This window comes from Saimiri boliviensis, chromosome X, assembly GCF_048565385.1.
Source record: "Saimiri boliviensis isolate mSaiBol1 chromosome X, mSaiBol1.pri, whole genome shotgun sequence".
NCBI classification, from domain to species: Eukaryota; Metazoa; Chordata; class Mammalia; order Primates; family Cebidae; genus Saimiri; species Saimiri boliviensis.
Window position 1 is genome coordinate 73,272,039 of NC_133470.1, and position 18,222 is coordinate 73,290,260.

The 18,222-nt window shown below is 34.2% G+C and overlaps 1 protein-coding gene across 1 annotated transcript in view; it reads left to right on the top strand.

Annotated features, from left to right (window-relative positions):
* The window catches only part of DACH2 (dachshund family transcription factor 2), a 263,525-nt gene that overhangs the window by 156,177 nt on the left and 89,126 nt on the right, over positions 1 to 18,222 (top strand). Inside the window, exon 4 of the mRNA XM_074391534.1 lies at positions 9,762 to 9,934. Within this exon, the coding sequence (XP_074247635.1) occupies positions 9,762 to 9,934 (173 nt within the window). The remainder of the gene's footprint in view (positions 1 to 9,761; positions 9,935 to 18,222) is intronic.

Below are 18,222 nucleotides of genomic sequence, written 5' to 3' on the forward strand. Positions count from 1 at the left end.
CCTTACTCCTGCAAGAATGGCCATAATCAGTAAATCAAAGAATAATAGATGTTGGTGTGGATGCAGTGAAAAGGGAGCACTTCTACAGTGCTGGTGGGAATGTAAACTAGTACAACCACTGTGGAAAACAGTGTGGAGATTCCTTAAAGAACTAAATGTAGAACTATTATTTGATCCAGCAATCCCACTACTGGGTATCTACCCAGAGGAAAAGAAGTCATTATACAAAGAAGATACCTGTGCATTTTTAGCAGCACAATTCACAATTGCAAAAATATGGAACCAGCCCAAATGTCCATTGATCAAAAACTAGATAAAGAAATTGTGATATAATTATGTATTTTATATGTGTGTGTATATATATATATATATATATATATATATATATATATATACTACTATTCAGCCATAGAAAGGAACAAATTAATTTCATCCACAGCAGCCTAGATGGAACTGGAGATTATTATTCTAAGTGAAGTAACTCAGGAATGGAAAACCAAAACATTGTATGTTATCACTCATAAGAGAGAGGTAAATAATGATGATGCAATGGCATAAGAATGATACGGTGGACTTTGGGGATTCTGCGAAAAATGTGGGAGGTGGGTGAGGGGTAAAAGACTATAAATTGGGTTCCATGTATACTGCTTGGGTGATGGGTGCACCAAAATCTCAGAAATCACCAATAAAATACTTAATAATGTAACTGAATACCACCTGTGGTCCAAAAACCTATGGAAATAAGAAAAAAAGATATACAAATGACCAAGAGCATATGAGAAAATGCTCAACATCACTAATCAATAGGGAAATGCAAATTAAGCTCACAATGAGATGCTGCCTTACCCCAGCCAGAATTGGCATTATTAAAAAATTTAAAAAAACAATAGATGCTGACATGGATGTAATGAAAAGGGAACACTTATTACACCGCTGATGGGAATGTAATTTAGAATAGCCTCTGTGGAAAACAATATGGAGATTTCTCAAAGAACTAAAAGTAGATCTACCATTCAATTCAGCAATCTTTCTACTGTGCATCTATCCAAAAGAAAAGAAGTCATTATATCAGAAAGACACCTGCACTTGTATGCTTATGGCAGCACAATTCACAATTGCAAACATATGGAATCAACCTAAGTGCTCATCAGCTGATGAGTAGATAAAGATAATGTATTATATGTATACACCATGGAATACTACTCAGTCACAAAAAGAAGAAATTAATAACTTTTGCAGTCACTTGGATGGAGCCGAAGGCCATCATTTTAAGTGAAGTAACTCACGAATGGAAAACCAAGTACTGTATATTTTCACTTATAAGTGGGATTTAAGTTATATGTATGCAAAGAAATACTCATTGGTATAATGGACATTGTAGAAACAGAAGGGAGGAGTGTAGGGGGTGCGTGAGGCACAAAAAAACTATATTATGGGCACAGTGTACACTTTTCAGGTGACAGGTGCACTAAAATCTCAGATTCCATCACTATACAATTCATCCATGTAACCAAAAGCTACCTGTACCCCCAAAGCTATTGAAATACCAACAATAACAAGAAAAAGTAATTTTAAAAAGAATGTATTGGGTGATTATACCTTGCGGATAAGTGAAATAAATGAGAACATTGTTATAAAGGACTGAAAGGAGAAATTGAGAATTGAGAATACTCTGTTATAAGGCATTTGTAACTCCTGAAATAGTATAGTGATATTTGTGAATGGATTAAGAATAATTGTAAATCTATATTGAAAACTCTAAGGCAACCACTGAAAAACATTAAAATTTTTAATGGTTTAATTTTGAAGATATTAAAATTTTTAATAAAAATTTAAAATTCCTCTTCAATTCATGTGGAATATTCACCAAGAGAGGCCACATTCTGGGCCACAAAATATATTTTAACATATTTAAAAGAATGAAAATTAGACAAAGTATGTTCTCAGTCATAATGGAATTAAATGAGAAACCAATAACAGAAAGACAGTTGTAAAATCAAAAATACTGGTAGATAAAACAGTACACTTGTACATACCACATGAATCAAAGAAGAACCCTCAAGAGAAAAATTTAAAAGTATTTTAAAGTAAATGACAATGAAAATATTATTTATCCAAATTCATAGGATGTAGCAAAAGCAGTGCTTAGATGAAAATATATAGCACTGAATTAATTAATATATTAAAAAGAATAAAGAGGTTAAGTCAGTAACCAAAGATTCCACTTTAGGAAAATGAAAAGATAAAACATTAAATTGAAAGCAGAAGAACATTAATAATGATTGTTGGTATAGAAATGGATAAAATTGAAAACAGAAAATAAACAGAAAAATCAATGAAACCAAAAGCTGCTTCATTGACAAGACAAATACAGTTTATAAACTTCTAGGCAGGCTAACTAAGAAAAAGGGAGAAGATGCAAATTACTAGTATCAGAAAATAAAGAGAGGCCATCGCTGTTTATCATATGACATTAAAATGATAATATAGCAATACTCAACAACTCTGTACCCACAAATTTGATTACTTGGATGAAATGAGCCAATTTTTTTGAAAGATACAATCTACCAATACTCATACAAGAAGAAACAGATAATCGGAAAAGGCCTATACATATTAGAGAAATTGAATCTATAATTAAAACCTTTCCACAACAGAAAGTGCTATGTGCAAATGGGTTCACAGGTAAAGTCTACCAAACATTTAAAGAAAATACACCAATTATCTACAATCTCTTCCAGAAGATAGAAGCACTAGGAATATGTTCTAATTCATTATATGAGATCGGAATTATCCAAACACCAAAATACCAGAGAAAGACGACATAGGAAAGGGAAACTATGGAACAGTATCTCTGATGTGCATAATGCAAAAATCCTGAAAACAGAATAGTAAATTAAAGTCAATAATGTATAGCGAAAATTGCCCACCATGACCAAGTGGAATTTATTCCAGGTATGCAACAGTAACTCAACATTGGAAAATCAATTAATGTGATCTGTTAAATCAATTAATGTGATCAGTAGTCTAGAGAATAAAAATAATATGATACTAACAGTTGATGCAGAAAAGGTTTTTGAGAAAATACAATACCCATTCATAATAAAAACTCTTAGAAAAAAATAGAAATAGAGGGGAACTGCCTCAACTTATTAAAGAACATTTATAAAAACCTACTGCTGACATCTTACTCAATGGTGAAAAACTGGATGCTTTTCTCCTGAGATCACAAAAAAGGAAAGGATGTTCCCACTCATCATTTCTATTCATCATTAAAGTGGGGACCTTAGCTAGTGCAAAATGACAAGAAAAGAAATAAAATATATGCAAATTAGGCAAGAAAAAATTTCATTTGTCCGAAAACTTCACAAGTATTTACAAAGAAGACTCCTAGAACTAAGAAGACATTATAGTAAGGTTGCGGGCTACAAAATTAACATACAAAATTAAGTGCTTTCTTATAAACCAACAATGAACATTGCAATTTGAAATTAAAAACACATCTTAAGTGAGACAACTCTAAAACAGAAAGTCAGAAACTTATAAGTGGGAACTAAACAATGTGTACACATGGACGTAGTGTAGAATAATAGACATTGGAGACTTGGAAGGATGCGACAGTGAGAAGGGTGTGAAGGAGGAGAGAAAATACTTAATGGGTATAGTGTACATTTTTTAGATGATGATTACACTAAAAGCTTAGACTTCACCACTACACAGTATATCCATGTAACTAAACTGCACTTGTACCACTTAAATTTGTACAAATAAAAACACAAAGTTGTTCAAGTTAGCAACAAAAATTGAAATTATTAAACATAAACCTAGCAAACTATATATAATATTATTAGAATAACTACTACAGAATTCTGATGAAAAATATCCAGAAATATACAAATAAATGGAGAGATATCTTATATTCATGGATAGGAAGATTCAATATCATTAGAAAAGCAGTTCTTCCCAACTTGATCTGTAGTTTTAATGTATTCCCAATCAGAATCCAAGGAAGTTGTTTTATGGTTATTCACATAGTGATTGCAACATTTATTGGAAAATAAAAGACCCAAAATAGCCAGAAAAATATTAAATAAGAAAAAATGTAGTGAACTGATACTACCATGCTTCATTATTTACTATAAAGTTATAGTAATCACAATAGTGTTATTTTGGCAAAAGAACTGACAAATGGCTTAATATTAATAGAATAGTATAGAAAGCCTAGAAATAGATCTACACAAAGATAGTCAATTGGTATTTGATGGAGGAACAAAGACAATTCAATAGTAGAATCATAGCATTTTCCAACAAATTACAGTGGAACAATTGGGATATCACATGCAAAGAATGAACCTAGACACAGACCATCTGCCCTTCACAAAAATTAACTCAAAAAGATCATATACCTAAATTTACATTGCAAAACTCTGGATCTATTATAAGATAACACCAGAGAAAATCTAGGTGACCTTGGGTTTGACAATGAGATTTTAGATACAATATCAAAAGCATAAGCCTTAAAATAAACTAATGCATTGGATTTCATTAAACTTAAAAACCACTCCATGAAGCACACTGTTAAGAGGATGAAAAGACAAACAACAGAATGGGAAAAAGTGTTTGCACAAGTCATATATGATAAAGGACTGATAGATATACAAAGAGCTTTTAATCTCAACAATAAGAAAAACCAAATTTAAAAGTGGACAAAAGACCTTGAAAGACACCTCATCGATTAAGACACAGATGGCAAATAAGCATATGAAAATATCTTCAATATAATATGTCATTAAGGAATTGCGAATTAAAACGACTAGGAGATACTCATACACACCTGTTGAATGAAAAGCCAATAGGCCAATGAAAAGCCACAGGGAGACCGATTGGGAAGATAGGGTACTCATTGGGAAGATAGGGTACTCGTATCAAGGGTTTAATGCCTGGTAGTCATTGTAGAAACGACAAAATATTTCAGAAATCAGCTTGACTTGGAAATCAAATCAATGTGTGATTTAGATAGAGAATTAGAGGATTACTTAAGTTTGTACCTTTCATGGCTAGAAGGACGTGCTGCTATGCACTTACATAAAATCCAAAATTGTCAACCTCAATTGCTCACAAAGATTTGGAGCAACAGAAACTTTCAGTTTGTTGTTCATGGGAATGCAAAATCGTGTAATGACTTTGGAAGACATTTTGAGCATTTTTTTTTTTTTACAATGGTAAACATAGTCCTGTATTTATACACATCAATGGGGAACTTTTAAGTTCACACAAAAACCTATACGCCAAAGTTTATAGTAACTTTACTCATAATTTTTAAAAATTAGAAACAACCAAGATATCCTTTAATAGGTGGATTCATAAACCAACTGTGGTATATATGTACTATGGAACCATATTTAGCAATAAAAACAAATGAGCTGTCAAACCTTGAAAAGACTTGGATGAACCTGAAGTGCAAATTGCTAACTGAAACAGGTCAGTCTGAAAAGGCTAAATAGTGTGTGATTCTAACTAGATAGCATTCAAGTAAAAACAAATCTATAGAGCCCAAAAAGACCAGTGGTTGCCAGAGGTTGGGGGGAGGGATAGAAAAAGTGACCTCTCCTGTAAACTCTGGACTGCAGTTAATATTAATAGATCAATACTGATTTGTCAAATGTAGCTATATAACGGATTATTATAAGACATTAATATGAGGGTCAACTGTGTGATGGCAGAGTGGCAGTATAAGGAAATTCTCTATAATTTCTGCTAATGTCTTCTGTTAAACTAAGAGTGCTCTAAAACCAGTCTGTTTATTTTTTAAAGAGAAGGACAGTTTATTTAAGCAAATCAATTGGGTTAGGAAAGCAGATTCCAGAGAGAAGCATTAACATGAGTGAAGGCTAACGTGAATTCAAACTGTGGACCTAAATAGCCCAGTGGGGCTAGAGTACAGCATACATAGATGAATATAATGAAACATTACAACCAGAAAGGTAATTTTGGATGAAATAAGAATGCTTGTATTTTATTCTATTAGCAGTAAGTAGTCACTGGAAGTCTTAAAATGGGAGTGGAAAAGCAAATGAAAAGCCAGATGAAGAGTAAATGGGAAGATAGGGTACTTGTATCAAGGGATTAATGCCTGGTGGTCCCTGTAGAAATGACAAAATATTACAGAAGTCAACGTGACTTGGAAATCAAAGCAATGTGTGATTAAGATAGAGAATTAGAGGATTAGTAAAGTTTGTACTTTTCATGGCTAGAAGGAGGTGCTGCTATGCACTTACATAAAAATTATAGGTGTTGCTGAAATATCAAGATGCATTAGAAATTATTCTTATAGGCTGAGTGCTGTGGCTCATGCCTGTAGTCCCAGGACTTTGGGAGACCAAGCTGGGTGGATCACTTGAGGTCAGGAGTTCGAGACCAACCTGGCCAACATGGTGAACCTCTGTCTGAACTAAAAATACAAAAATTAGCTGGGCATGGTGGCACATGCCTGTAATGCCAGCTACTCGGGAAGCTGAGGCAGGAGAATCGCTTGAGCCTGTAAGACAGAGGTTGTAGTGAGCCGAGATCTACACTGCACTCCAGCCTTTATGACACAGTGAGACTCCGTCTCATTAAAAAAAGGAATTATAGTAACTTGCATAATGTCCATGAGGTCATCAGAAAAAGAGATAACTCATTTTGGTGTTTTTTTAAATGAATTCCTAAAGCATTATTAAATTCTTTATTACCATATTATTAAAAAGCTATGTGTGTATCTGGCGTGTGACTAAGTCAGCCAGATTGCTGGTGTAGTGTGTACTACTAATGGCTTTTAATTGTATGTGTTCAGTTTTGGAAAAGTTTTGCTATCACAATTCAGTATTTGCATATGCTTTCCATGGAGACCTCACAGGGGTCACTGTTAAACTGGCGTGTAATGTAAGTACTAGAGTAAGCTTAAAGTCTAGGGCATTATAGTCAATTGACAGTTATTGGAGGTCATGATTTCAAAGTATGAGTTTTAAACCTTTCATGGTCATTTGAAATGTTTGTTGTATTAGATTTTAAAACTGACTGCCAATGGACTGTTAAATTCTTTTTGTAGTAGGCATTTAGTTTGCATGTCAATTGGATTTTAAGTAGGCCTATCTCTTATTATCGCCAGATGGTGTCTAGGTGATGCTGAAAATCTTTGGAGAAGGAGGAAAGATTATTACACTGTTAAGGGAAGTGTAAATTGAACAAAAGCTTATTTGAATAGTAAAGGGAAGCACTGATGGCTACTTTTCATCTAAGATTGATCAATTTGTGACTGAAGCAGTATACACAAAGAAGGACTGAAGCCTATAATTACCTTGGGCTTGCGGTAAATGATAGCCTTATATAGAAACCTACTTAAGTCATTGATTGTTGTTATTATGTTGAACATAATGTTAAGGTTTCAGGAGAAAGACAAACAGTGATTAGTTCAATACGTACTATAAAATATCATTATTGCATAAGCTATATGATAATTTAAGTATAAAAATGCTTATGTACCTAAGTACTTTTAGAAGGCTAACTGAAAACATGCTTCTAGTTTAAAAGGGTATGAGTTCTACATACAAATGAGGTTATGCAGTGCTTGTCTTTCTGTGCTTGGCTTATTTTGCTTAGCATAATGTTCTCCAGAATGGTAAGTGTTTGAGGTGATGGCTATATTAATTAGCTTTATTTAATTATCACACATTGTGTGTGTCTGTGTATACATATATGTGTGTGTATATATATGTGTACACATATATAATATATAATAGGATCACTTTGTATTCTATAAGTATATACAATTATAATTTGTCAATTTATAATAAAAATTTTAACAATTAAAAAGTAAAAATAATTAAAAGAGCGTGGAAAAGGCCACTTTGAATTCAATGTTGTAAGCCTTGTTTTGAGGCTTCTTTGATAAATTAATAATTGCAAGAAAAATGTTTCATAGCTCATAAGTTTGGTTTGGAAGGCTTCTCCTGAAAAGGATTTAGGGATAGTGAGCCATAGGTGAACATGAATAGGAGAAAAGTTTAAAACGTTTCTAACTTTGGGATATGGAATCAGATAGGGAGTACTGAGAATGTTTCCTTTTCTAGTTCCATTTAGAATTTAAGTTTTCAGGTTAGGTTTTATTCTTGTGTAATTCTGATAACAGTGCATTTTGTGGCTATCTTTTTATCAGAAGCACTGGTGGTTAATGTTTTCTTTATTTAGGAATTCATTTAATTGTGATGCTCACTTGAGTGTTGTATGGGACCTGACCTATCTGGAAATGCATTCCATTGCTTGTGCTGCCTTTGTACTTCGTTGTTATCAGTTTTAGATCAACCATTATAATTGAAATCAGGAGATGACCCTCAAATAAATTAACACTGCTTCTTCCTTCTAGTTCCCATTAAAATTGGACTTTATTAAAATTAAAAACTACTCTGCGAAGCACACTGTTAAGAAAATGAAAAGAAGCCATTGAATGTGAGAAAATCTTTGTCCTAAAAATTTGTGTTTTGAGTATTTGTATTACCACCACTGTTGTTTTGAGGAATAAGGTTTACGGAGCTTTTTAATATACTTCCCATAAATTCACTGATGTTCTTTTTCTGTTGTGATAAGGGAAGCAAGGAAAAGTGAAGTGATTACGAAGAGAAAAATACAGAACGTTATTAATACTTAATACTTGTGTGCAGGACCAACATAAATGCTGTCCACCTTAGAATTTCTGTAGTTTGTGATAATTTAGAAAAATTATAGGGAAGGATGTTTTAGAACATCTATTAAAGATTACTGCTTTCTGGGCTCTGTCCAAGATAAGGCAAGATTACTGTAGAGGTAATGGTTTATAATAAGTGCTATGGTTGACTGATAGTCACGTTTACATCCAAAGCTAGACTAACTTTTAGTAGACTCTGCTCAAAGACCTTTTGTCCTACAAATCCAAGCCTATCAAGGGATAAGCAGACAATTATTTTAAAGTTGCCATTTACATTATGGCATATCTGTGGTTACCACTAGTTGGATGTGGGTAATAATTGAGAGAGATTCTTTCAGGTATTCAAATGTGTGAAAATTATTTCAACTTGCATAAGAAAACAAATGAAATTCCTGAAACTACTCAACAATGTTATTATTTATTATTAAACTGGAAAATATGTTGGTAATTTGATAGGGGAGTTATTATTTATCGATAAAAACTTTAAATTAAAGCTATCAATATAAGCATTCATTTTAGAGATTTATATCTAAAAGGGTATAACATATTCCAAGTCTTGTTTTCTTCTATAGTTCTGAAGCTTAGCGAATCTACATTCGGCCTTACCAGCAGGATGGTCTCTTAAGTCTCTTAATGAAATTGTAAAGCTGTAAACTATCAATGCATCAATACATTAATGTTATGATGTTAGAAAATGGTTATGATGATTAAGAAGAAAGTTCTTATTTTTGAAATGCAATTGTGTTTGGCTTAAAGATTTATGTTGTTTTTTGTGGGTAAAAAAGATCACATCTTACAAATATTTTGGGAGTGAAAGCAAGAAAAAAGAATATTTATAATTAAATATGTGGATATAGGAAGATTTTAAAAATTATTAAACAATATAAAATACCACAGGTACTATTAATGGCACAAAGATACATTAGAATATAATAAAAAATGTTTTTTTAAGAAAACTAAGAATGAATTTAGATACTTTTTAACAAACTATTTCAGATAATAATAATAATGTAACAAGGTTAATATGCGCTGTCTCTTTTAGGACTGGATCTGCCATTTATGATGATGCCTCATCCCCTACTTCCAGTCAGCTTACCTCCTGCATCAGTTGCCATGGCAATGAATCAGATGAACCATCTCAATACTATTGCCAACATGGCTGCTGCAGCACAGATTCACAGTCCACTCTCCAGAGCTGGTACCTCTGTTATAAAGGTAAGAATCATGATTTAGAAAAGGACAAAGGTATCAATTACATGCAAATTTTGATAAAATATTAATCCCACTGGATCTTCAGTAGTAACACAGCTCATTGACTCAGTTGGTTAGCATACAGTATTGATGGGTTTAGTTTGTAACTTGGCCTGCCAGAATTGTCGTTTGTTTTCATTTCATGGCCACAGAGCTCACTTTTAATTCTATTTCTTGTCTGGCAGTCGTGTGCACAGTGTGTGGGAGGCATGGGCAGATTAATGACAGAGCACAAGAGTGTGCAAAAACCATTCCCATTGCTGGGGTGAAACAAAGTAAACACTGTGCATCTTTTTGGAGTTTGAGAGACAGTTATGAGCCATGATCTACCATGCAGGACTTACAGATTTGGGTTCCAATTCTGATTTGTAACTTAGCTAAATCGACTTGAGTATGACAGCCCTCCTGAATATGTTTCCTCAACTATAAATGAAGGTCATAGTTAATAATCAATACTGCTTATTTCATGGGCTGTCTGGAGATAATATGAGTAAAATATACATTAAAACATGCAAAACATTAACAATATTTATGGTAACTTATTGCATTAACATTATAATGTTAGAGTACTGTTACTTGAAGTTTATGGGCATGGGATAATGAAACACAAGAGATATTTTGTAGCTACCCCTTCTTTTTCCTCTTAGTTTGGCATATAGCTTTTCTGCTCTCTTTTCAATTATCATATGCACTAGGCTTTTGAATACTTTTTCTTCTTGTGAGGAGGTGATATATGGGTACACAGGATCCCAAGATTTTAGTTAATCACAGAAACCCATTGATTCCCTCATTTATTCCTTCACTTACTCAACAAATATTATACCCTTAAGAAATACATGTCAGGGTATTGAGCAATATGGAAATTTATAAGGAAGATATACTCCTTGACTTCCAGGACCTCCCAAACATAAATGTGAGACAAACAAGTATCCACTTACCTTGTGCTAACCAGACAGACTATAATGGAAAACATAAGACAATCACCAAGTATTACAGGAATTTATAGGAAGGAGTGATTATACGTACCTTTAAGAAGAGAGGAGGCAGAGATCTGGGAAGGCATTATACAGTTGATGGACTTCAACTGAGCCTGGGAAGGCATTATATAGTTGATGGACTTCATCTGAGCCTGGGAAGGCATTATATAGTTGATGGACTTCAACTGAGCCTGGGAAGGCATTATATAGTTGATGGACTTCATCTGAGCCTGGGAAGGCATTATATAGTTGATGGACTTCAACTGAGCCTGGGAAGGCATTATATAGTTGATGGACTTCAACTGAGCCTGGGAAGGCATTATATAGTTGATGGACTTCATCTGAGCCTGGGAAGGCATTATATAGTTGATGGACTTCAACTGAGCCTGGGAAGGCATTACATAGTTGATGGATAGTAACTGAGCCTTGCAATATTGATATGGCTGTAATAGATAGACATGTAGGTGAACGAAGTGAAGGCAGAGGAAATGTGACGTTTTGGACACACTGGTTTCATTTTAAAATTACCTTGTAATATGGGAGCCTTCTAAAACGCTGAAAAAATTTAAAGCATAACCTTTTTAAGAAAGGAAAAGAAAAATTGATCATTTTTATAAAGCTTCATATGTATTTATATCACCAAGTGGATGTCTGCTTCCTAGAAAGACTGGCTGCAGACTTCACCACTACACAAATATCCAGGCAACAAAACTGCACTTATACCCATGAATCCATAAAAAAAATTAAAGGGTAAAAATAAAGCTTGTGGTTGATAATGGGCTAGTCTATCTTAACTAATGAGAGGTCTGTTATTTAAATATTTGACTGAAATGTAAACTTGGAATTAGAGTCTCTTTGAGAAGAAAATCTCACATGAAATATGGGATAAGTTTCCCATGATTTTGAAACTGGATGGCTATTACTAAGAAAATATGACAATGCAAATTGTGAAATTATATTAAAAAGCAAACCTGGAAGCAGTGGTGGTGATATGTGCCTGTAGTCCCAGCTACTTAGGAGCCTAAGAAGAGGTAGATCACTTTAACCAAGGGGTTCAAGATCAGCCTGGGCAGCATTTTGGACCCCTTTTCTAAAACAAACAAACAAAAGCATTTCAAAGTAATGATATTTTCATACTGGTTTTGAAATGATGGAAGAGTACTCTCAATAGACGCATGCTTATGACTCTTCAAAAGTACATTGGTTGGTTTTCATAAGTACCCCATGGAATTAGCTTTATTTTGTTTGAATGTTTGAGACTTTGGTTAGCTTTGTGAATAATTTGAGTCAAGAGGCACATGGTAATGTGGTTCATAGTTATGGTGCTGGAAATGAAAATGATAGTTTTCTTAATCCAAATATTGTTTTATTTTTTACCGATTATAGCAATATTAACTAAAATTTTGTTTATGGCTTATTAGTTTGTTTCATATGCAACCTTTTAAAAAAGAAATCTGGATTTGTCACAAACAATTTTACACAACTTTTTAAAAGGTGAAGTGAGATCACATGCTTATTTATGCCCTGACAAATACACAACTACACAGAAACCATTTTATGCTAAAGAGAAATTAGATCTATTTTCATGCAGTTATTTTGACTAAAGTAAGCTAATAGAGATATATTTAATTAAAACCCTCTTTGATAAAAAATTCTGTTTCTATACAAATCTGTAGAAATACATTTTGTCATATGCGTAGATTGCATGGTGGTGAAAAAAAGGGCTTTTTGGGTATCTGTCACTCAAATAATGTACATTGTACCCAGTAAGTAAGCTCTCATCATGTGCCCTATTTCATCCTTCACCTTTCATTGTCTATCATTCCCACTCTACATTCCTGTGTACACGTTATTTAGTTCCCACTTATAAGTGAGAACATATGGCATTTTTCTTTCTGTGCCTGACTTGTTACACTTAAGATAATGGCCTCCATTTTCATTCATATTTCTGGAAAAGGCATATTTCATTTTTTCTTATGGATAAATAGTATTCTGTTTATACTTTTATTTATATAGCACATTTTGGATCATAGTATTCCATTATGTATATATTCCAAATAGTATTCCTCTCTCTATATGTCATATATATACATATATATATCTTACACCTATGTATATATAGGATTGTTATTGGAATATATATGAATACTAAGATAAAAAAATACAAGATATATATGCATAGATATGTCTTGCATATATATATCTTGCATATATATGTATCTTACATTTTTTTATTATATCATTTGTTGATATACACTTAGGTTGATTCCATATCTTTGCTGTTGTGAATAGTACTGTAATAAACATATGAGTACAGATATCTTTCTGATACAGTGAGTTATTTTCCTTTGGGTAGATACCCAGGAGTGAGATTGCTGGATTGAATGGTAGTTCTATTTGTAGTTCTTTGAGAGATTTCCATACTATTTTCCGTAGTGAATGTACTAATTTACATTTCTACCAAGAGTGTATAAGCATTCCCTTTTCTCCTCACAAACATTTGTTATTTTTTGTCTTTTCAAAAATCCTCGGTAACATTTGTTATTTTTTCTCTTTTAAAAAATAGCCATTCCTACTGGTGTAAAATGATATCCCATTGTGGTTTTAATTTACATTTCTCTGATGACTCATGATGTTGAACATTTTCACATGCCTGTTAGCCATTTGTATGTCTATTCATGTCCTTTGCCCACTTTGTATTGGGATTATTTGGAGTTTTCTTTTTGAGTTGTTTGAGTTCCTTCTAAATTCTGGCTTGTAATTCCTTGTCACATGCATTATTTGCAAATATTATCTCCCATTCTGTAGATTGTCTGTTCAGTCTTGATTATTTCTTTTGCTGTGCAGAAGATTTTTAGCTTAATTAAGTCCCATTTGTCTATTTTTGTTTTTGTTGCCTGTGCTTTTTACTCTTATTCATAAACACTTTGCCTAGACCAATGTCCAGGAGAATATTCCTTTGTTATTTTTATAGTACTTTAATGGTTTCATGTCTTGCAAAAGTATTTAATTCATCCTTAGTTGATTTTTGCATGTGGTGAAAGATAAGGGTCCAATTTCGTTCTTCTGTATATGGCAATCAAATTTTCCCAGCATCATTTATTGAAAATGTTGTAATTTCTCCAGTATATGTTCTTGTTGATTTTTATCACAAAAAAAGTTGGCTCTGAGTACATGGCTTTATTTCTGTGTTCCCTATTTTGTTCCCTTGATCTATGTGTATATTTTTATATCAGTACAATGCTGCTTTGGTTACTGTAGCCTTATAGTATAATTTGAAGTGAGGTAATTGATGCCTCTGGCCTTATTCTTTTTGCTTAGTTTTTATTTGGCTATTCAGCCTCTTTTTTGGTTCCATGTAAACTTGATGATATTATTTTCTATTTCTGTGAAAAATCATTTTTTAGGGATTGCATTAAATCTGTAGATTGCTTTGAGCAGTATGATCATTTTAATAATATTATTTTTTTCAATCCAAGAGCAAGGGATATTTTTCCACTTGTTTTTGACACCTACAATTACCTTCATCAGTGTTTTATAGTTTTTCTTGTAGATATTTTTTACCTCATTGGCTAAAATTATTCTTAGCTATTTTTTTTTACTAGCTGTTGTTAATGAGATTGTCTTCTTTATTTGATCCTCTGCTGGATCATAATTGGTATGCAGAAATGCTATCAGTTTGTGTTGTATTTGGATCTTCAAACTTTACTAAATTAATTTCTCAAATTGAAAAGATATTTGGTGGAGACTGAAGTTTTCTAACTGTAGATCATATTATCAGTGAACTGGGAAAATTTGACTTGCTTTTTTCAATTTGGATGACTTTTATTTCTTTCTTTTTCATGATTGCTCTGGCTGGGTAAATTAGTTAGTTCTTCAGCTGCTATGAAGAGAGATCTGAGACTGGGTAATTTATTTTAAAAATATATTTAGTTGACTCACAGCTCTCCATGGCTGGGGAGGCCTCAGGAAACTTATAACTATGGCAGAAGGCACCTCTTCACAGGGCAGCAGGAGAGAGAATGACTGCCAACAGGGATAATGCTAGGCATTTATAAAACCATCAGATCTCATGAGACTCACTCACTATTAGAATATTAGCATGGGGAAACCACCCCCATGATTCAATTACCTTCACTTGGTCCTGTCCTTGAAATGTGGGGATTATAACAATTCAAGGTGAGAATTGGGTGGGGACACAGAGGCAAACCATATCATTCCACACCTGGCTCCTCCAAAATCTTGTGTCCTCACGTTTCCAAACACAATCATGCCCTTTCAATGGTCCCCCAAAGTCTTAAGTAATCCCGGCATTAACCCAAAAGTCCAAGTTTGAAGTTTCATCTGAGAAGAGACTCAAGGCAAGTCCCTTTTGCCTATGAGCCTATAAAATCAAAAGCAAGTTAGTTACTTCCTAAAATACAATGGGGTACAGGCATTGGTTAAATACATCATTCCAAATGGGAGAAATTTGGGCAAAATGAAGGAGTCACAGACCCCATGCAACTCAGCAATCCAATGTAGTCATTACACTTTAATGTTCCCAAATAATATTCTTTGACTCCATGTCTCACATCCAGGTCATACTTATGTAAAGGGTGGCCTCCCATGGCCTTGGTCAGCTCTGCCCCTGTGGCTTTGCAGGGTAGAACCTCCCTCCTGCTTGCTTTCACAGGATGGTGTTGAATGTCTGTGGCTTTTCCAGGTGCACGATGAAAGCTGTTGGTGAATCTAGCACTCCATGGTCTGGAGGACAATGACCCTCTTCTTACAGTTCCATTATGCAGTTCCCCAGTGGGGACTCTGTGTAGGGGCTCACACCCTACATTTTTCTTTAGCACTGCCCTAGCAAAGGTTCTCCTTGTGGGTTATGTCCCTGCAGCAAACTTCTGCCTGGATATCCAATAGTTTCCATACATCCTCTGAAATCTAGACAGAGGTTCCTGAACCTCAATTCTTGTCTTCTGCACACCTGCAGGCCCAATGCCACATGGAAGCCACCAAGGCTTGGGGCTTGCACCCTCTGAAACAATATTCTGAGCTGAATATTGGGCCCTTGTAGCCACAGCTGAAGCAGCTAGGACAATGGGCACCAAGTCCCTAGGCTTCACACAGCAGGGGAGTTCTGAACTCTGTCCAGAAAACCATTTCTTCCTCCTAGGCCTCCAAGCCTGTGATGGGAATATCTCTCACATGCCCTGGAGGCATTTTCCCCTTTGTCTTGGTGATTAGCATTTGACTCCTCATTGTTTATTCCAATTTATGCAGATGGCTTGAATTCTTTCCAGAAAATGGGATTTTTCTATTGTGTCATCAGGCTTCAGATTTTCCAAAGTTTTGTGCTGTGATTTCTCTTGAATGCTTTGCCACTTAGAAATTTCTCCCACCCTAAATCATCTCTCTCAAGTTCCAAGTTCCACAGATCTCTAAAGTAGAGACAAAATGCTGCCAATCTCTTCGCTATAGCATAAGAAGAGGAGTCACCTTTATTCCAGTTCCTAACAAGTTTTTCATCTCTATCTGAAACCACCTCAGCCTGGACTCCATTGTCCATGTAACTATCACCTTTTTGGTCAAACCCATTAAACGAGTCTCTAGAGAGTTCCAAACTTTATCACATCTTCCTGACTTCTTATAAGCCCTCCAAACTTCCATCTCTGTCTGTTACCCATCCAGTTCCAAAGTTGCTTTCACGTGTTGGGTATGTTTACAGCACTGTCCCACTATTTCATTACAATTTACTGTATTAATTCATTGCCATGATGCTATGAGACTAAATAATTTATAAAGAAAAGAGGTTTAATCGACTCACAGTTCTGCATGACTGGAGAAGCCACAGGAAACTTAAAATCATGGCAGCAGGTACCTCTTCACAGGGTAGCAAGAGAGAGAATGACTGCAAGAAGTGGAAATGCCTGACGCTTATAAAAATTTTAGATATCCTACGACTCACTCACTATCATGAGAAGAGCATGGGGGAAACCACCCCCCATGATTCAATTACCTCCAACTGGTCCTGCCCTTGACAATTGGGAATTATTACAATTCAAGGTGAGATTTAGGCGGGGACCCACAGAGCCAAACCTTATCACTGGGACTTCCAGTATTATGTTGAATCAGGCTGGTGAGAATAGGCATATTTTCTTTGTTTGAGTTCTTAGAATATTTTCAACTTTTCTCCATGCAGTATGATATTGACTGTGGGTTTGTCATAATGGTTCTTATTGTTTTGAGGTATTTCCCTTTTATGCCCCCAAAGTTCATTTAGCTCTTTTATCATGAAGGAATTTAAATTTCATTAAACATACTTTCTGCATGTGTTGAGATTTTTATATGATTTTTGTTTTTAATTCAGATTGTGTAATATATAACATTTATTTATTTATTTATTTATTTACTTACTTATTTATTTAAAGACAGTGTTTTGCTCCCTCACTCAAGCTGGAGAGCAATGGTGCAGTTATAACTCACTGCAGCTGCAAACTCCTGGGCTCAAGTGCCTCTGGAATAACTGGGCCTACTGGCATGTTCTACCAAGCCTGGCTTATCTAGTTTTTAAAAAAAAATTTTTGTAGAGGTGGATGTCTTACTATGTTGCTTAAGCTGTCCTTTAATTCCTGACCTCAAGCCCTTCTTTCAACTTGGCATTGCAAATTGCTGGGATTGTCACATTTATTGATTTATATATGTAGATTCATCCTTACATTCCTAGTATGAAACACATTTGGTCATTGCATATTATCTATTTTATGTGTTGTTGACTTAATTCATCAGTATTTTGCTGAGAATATTTGCATCTATACTTTTCAAGGATATTGACCTGTAGTTTCCTTTTATTGTTTTTGTCCTCTGGTTTTGGTATCAGGATGTTACTGGCCTCACAGAATTATTTGGGGAGTATTTTCCCCTCCACAGCTTTTTGTAACAATTTCAGGATGATTGGCATTAGTTCTGCCTATGTTTAATAGAATTTGTCTGTGAATCCACTTGATGTTGGGCTTTCTTTGATGATTATTTGTATTAATGATTCTATCTTGCTACTCATTTTTGTTCTCTTCAGGTTTTATATTTCTTCCTGGTTAAATCTTGAGAGAATGTAAGTTTCTAGGGATTCATCCATTTCTTCTAGGTTTTCAAGTATGCAAACTTTTAGTTGTTCATAGTAGTCTCTGAAGACCTTTTCTTTTTCTGTAGAATCAATTGTAATGTTTCCTTTTTTATTTCTGATTTTCCAAGATTGTATCTTTGAAGTAAGTAGTTTGAATTAATTGATTT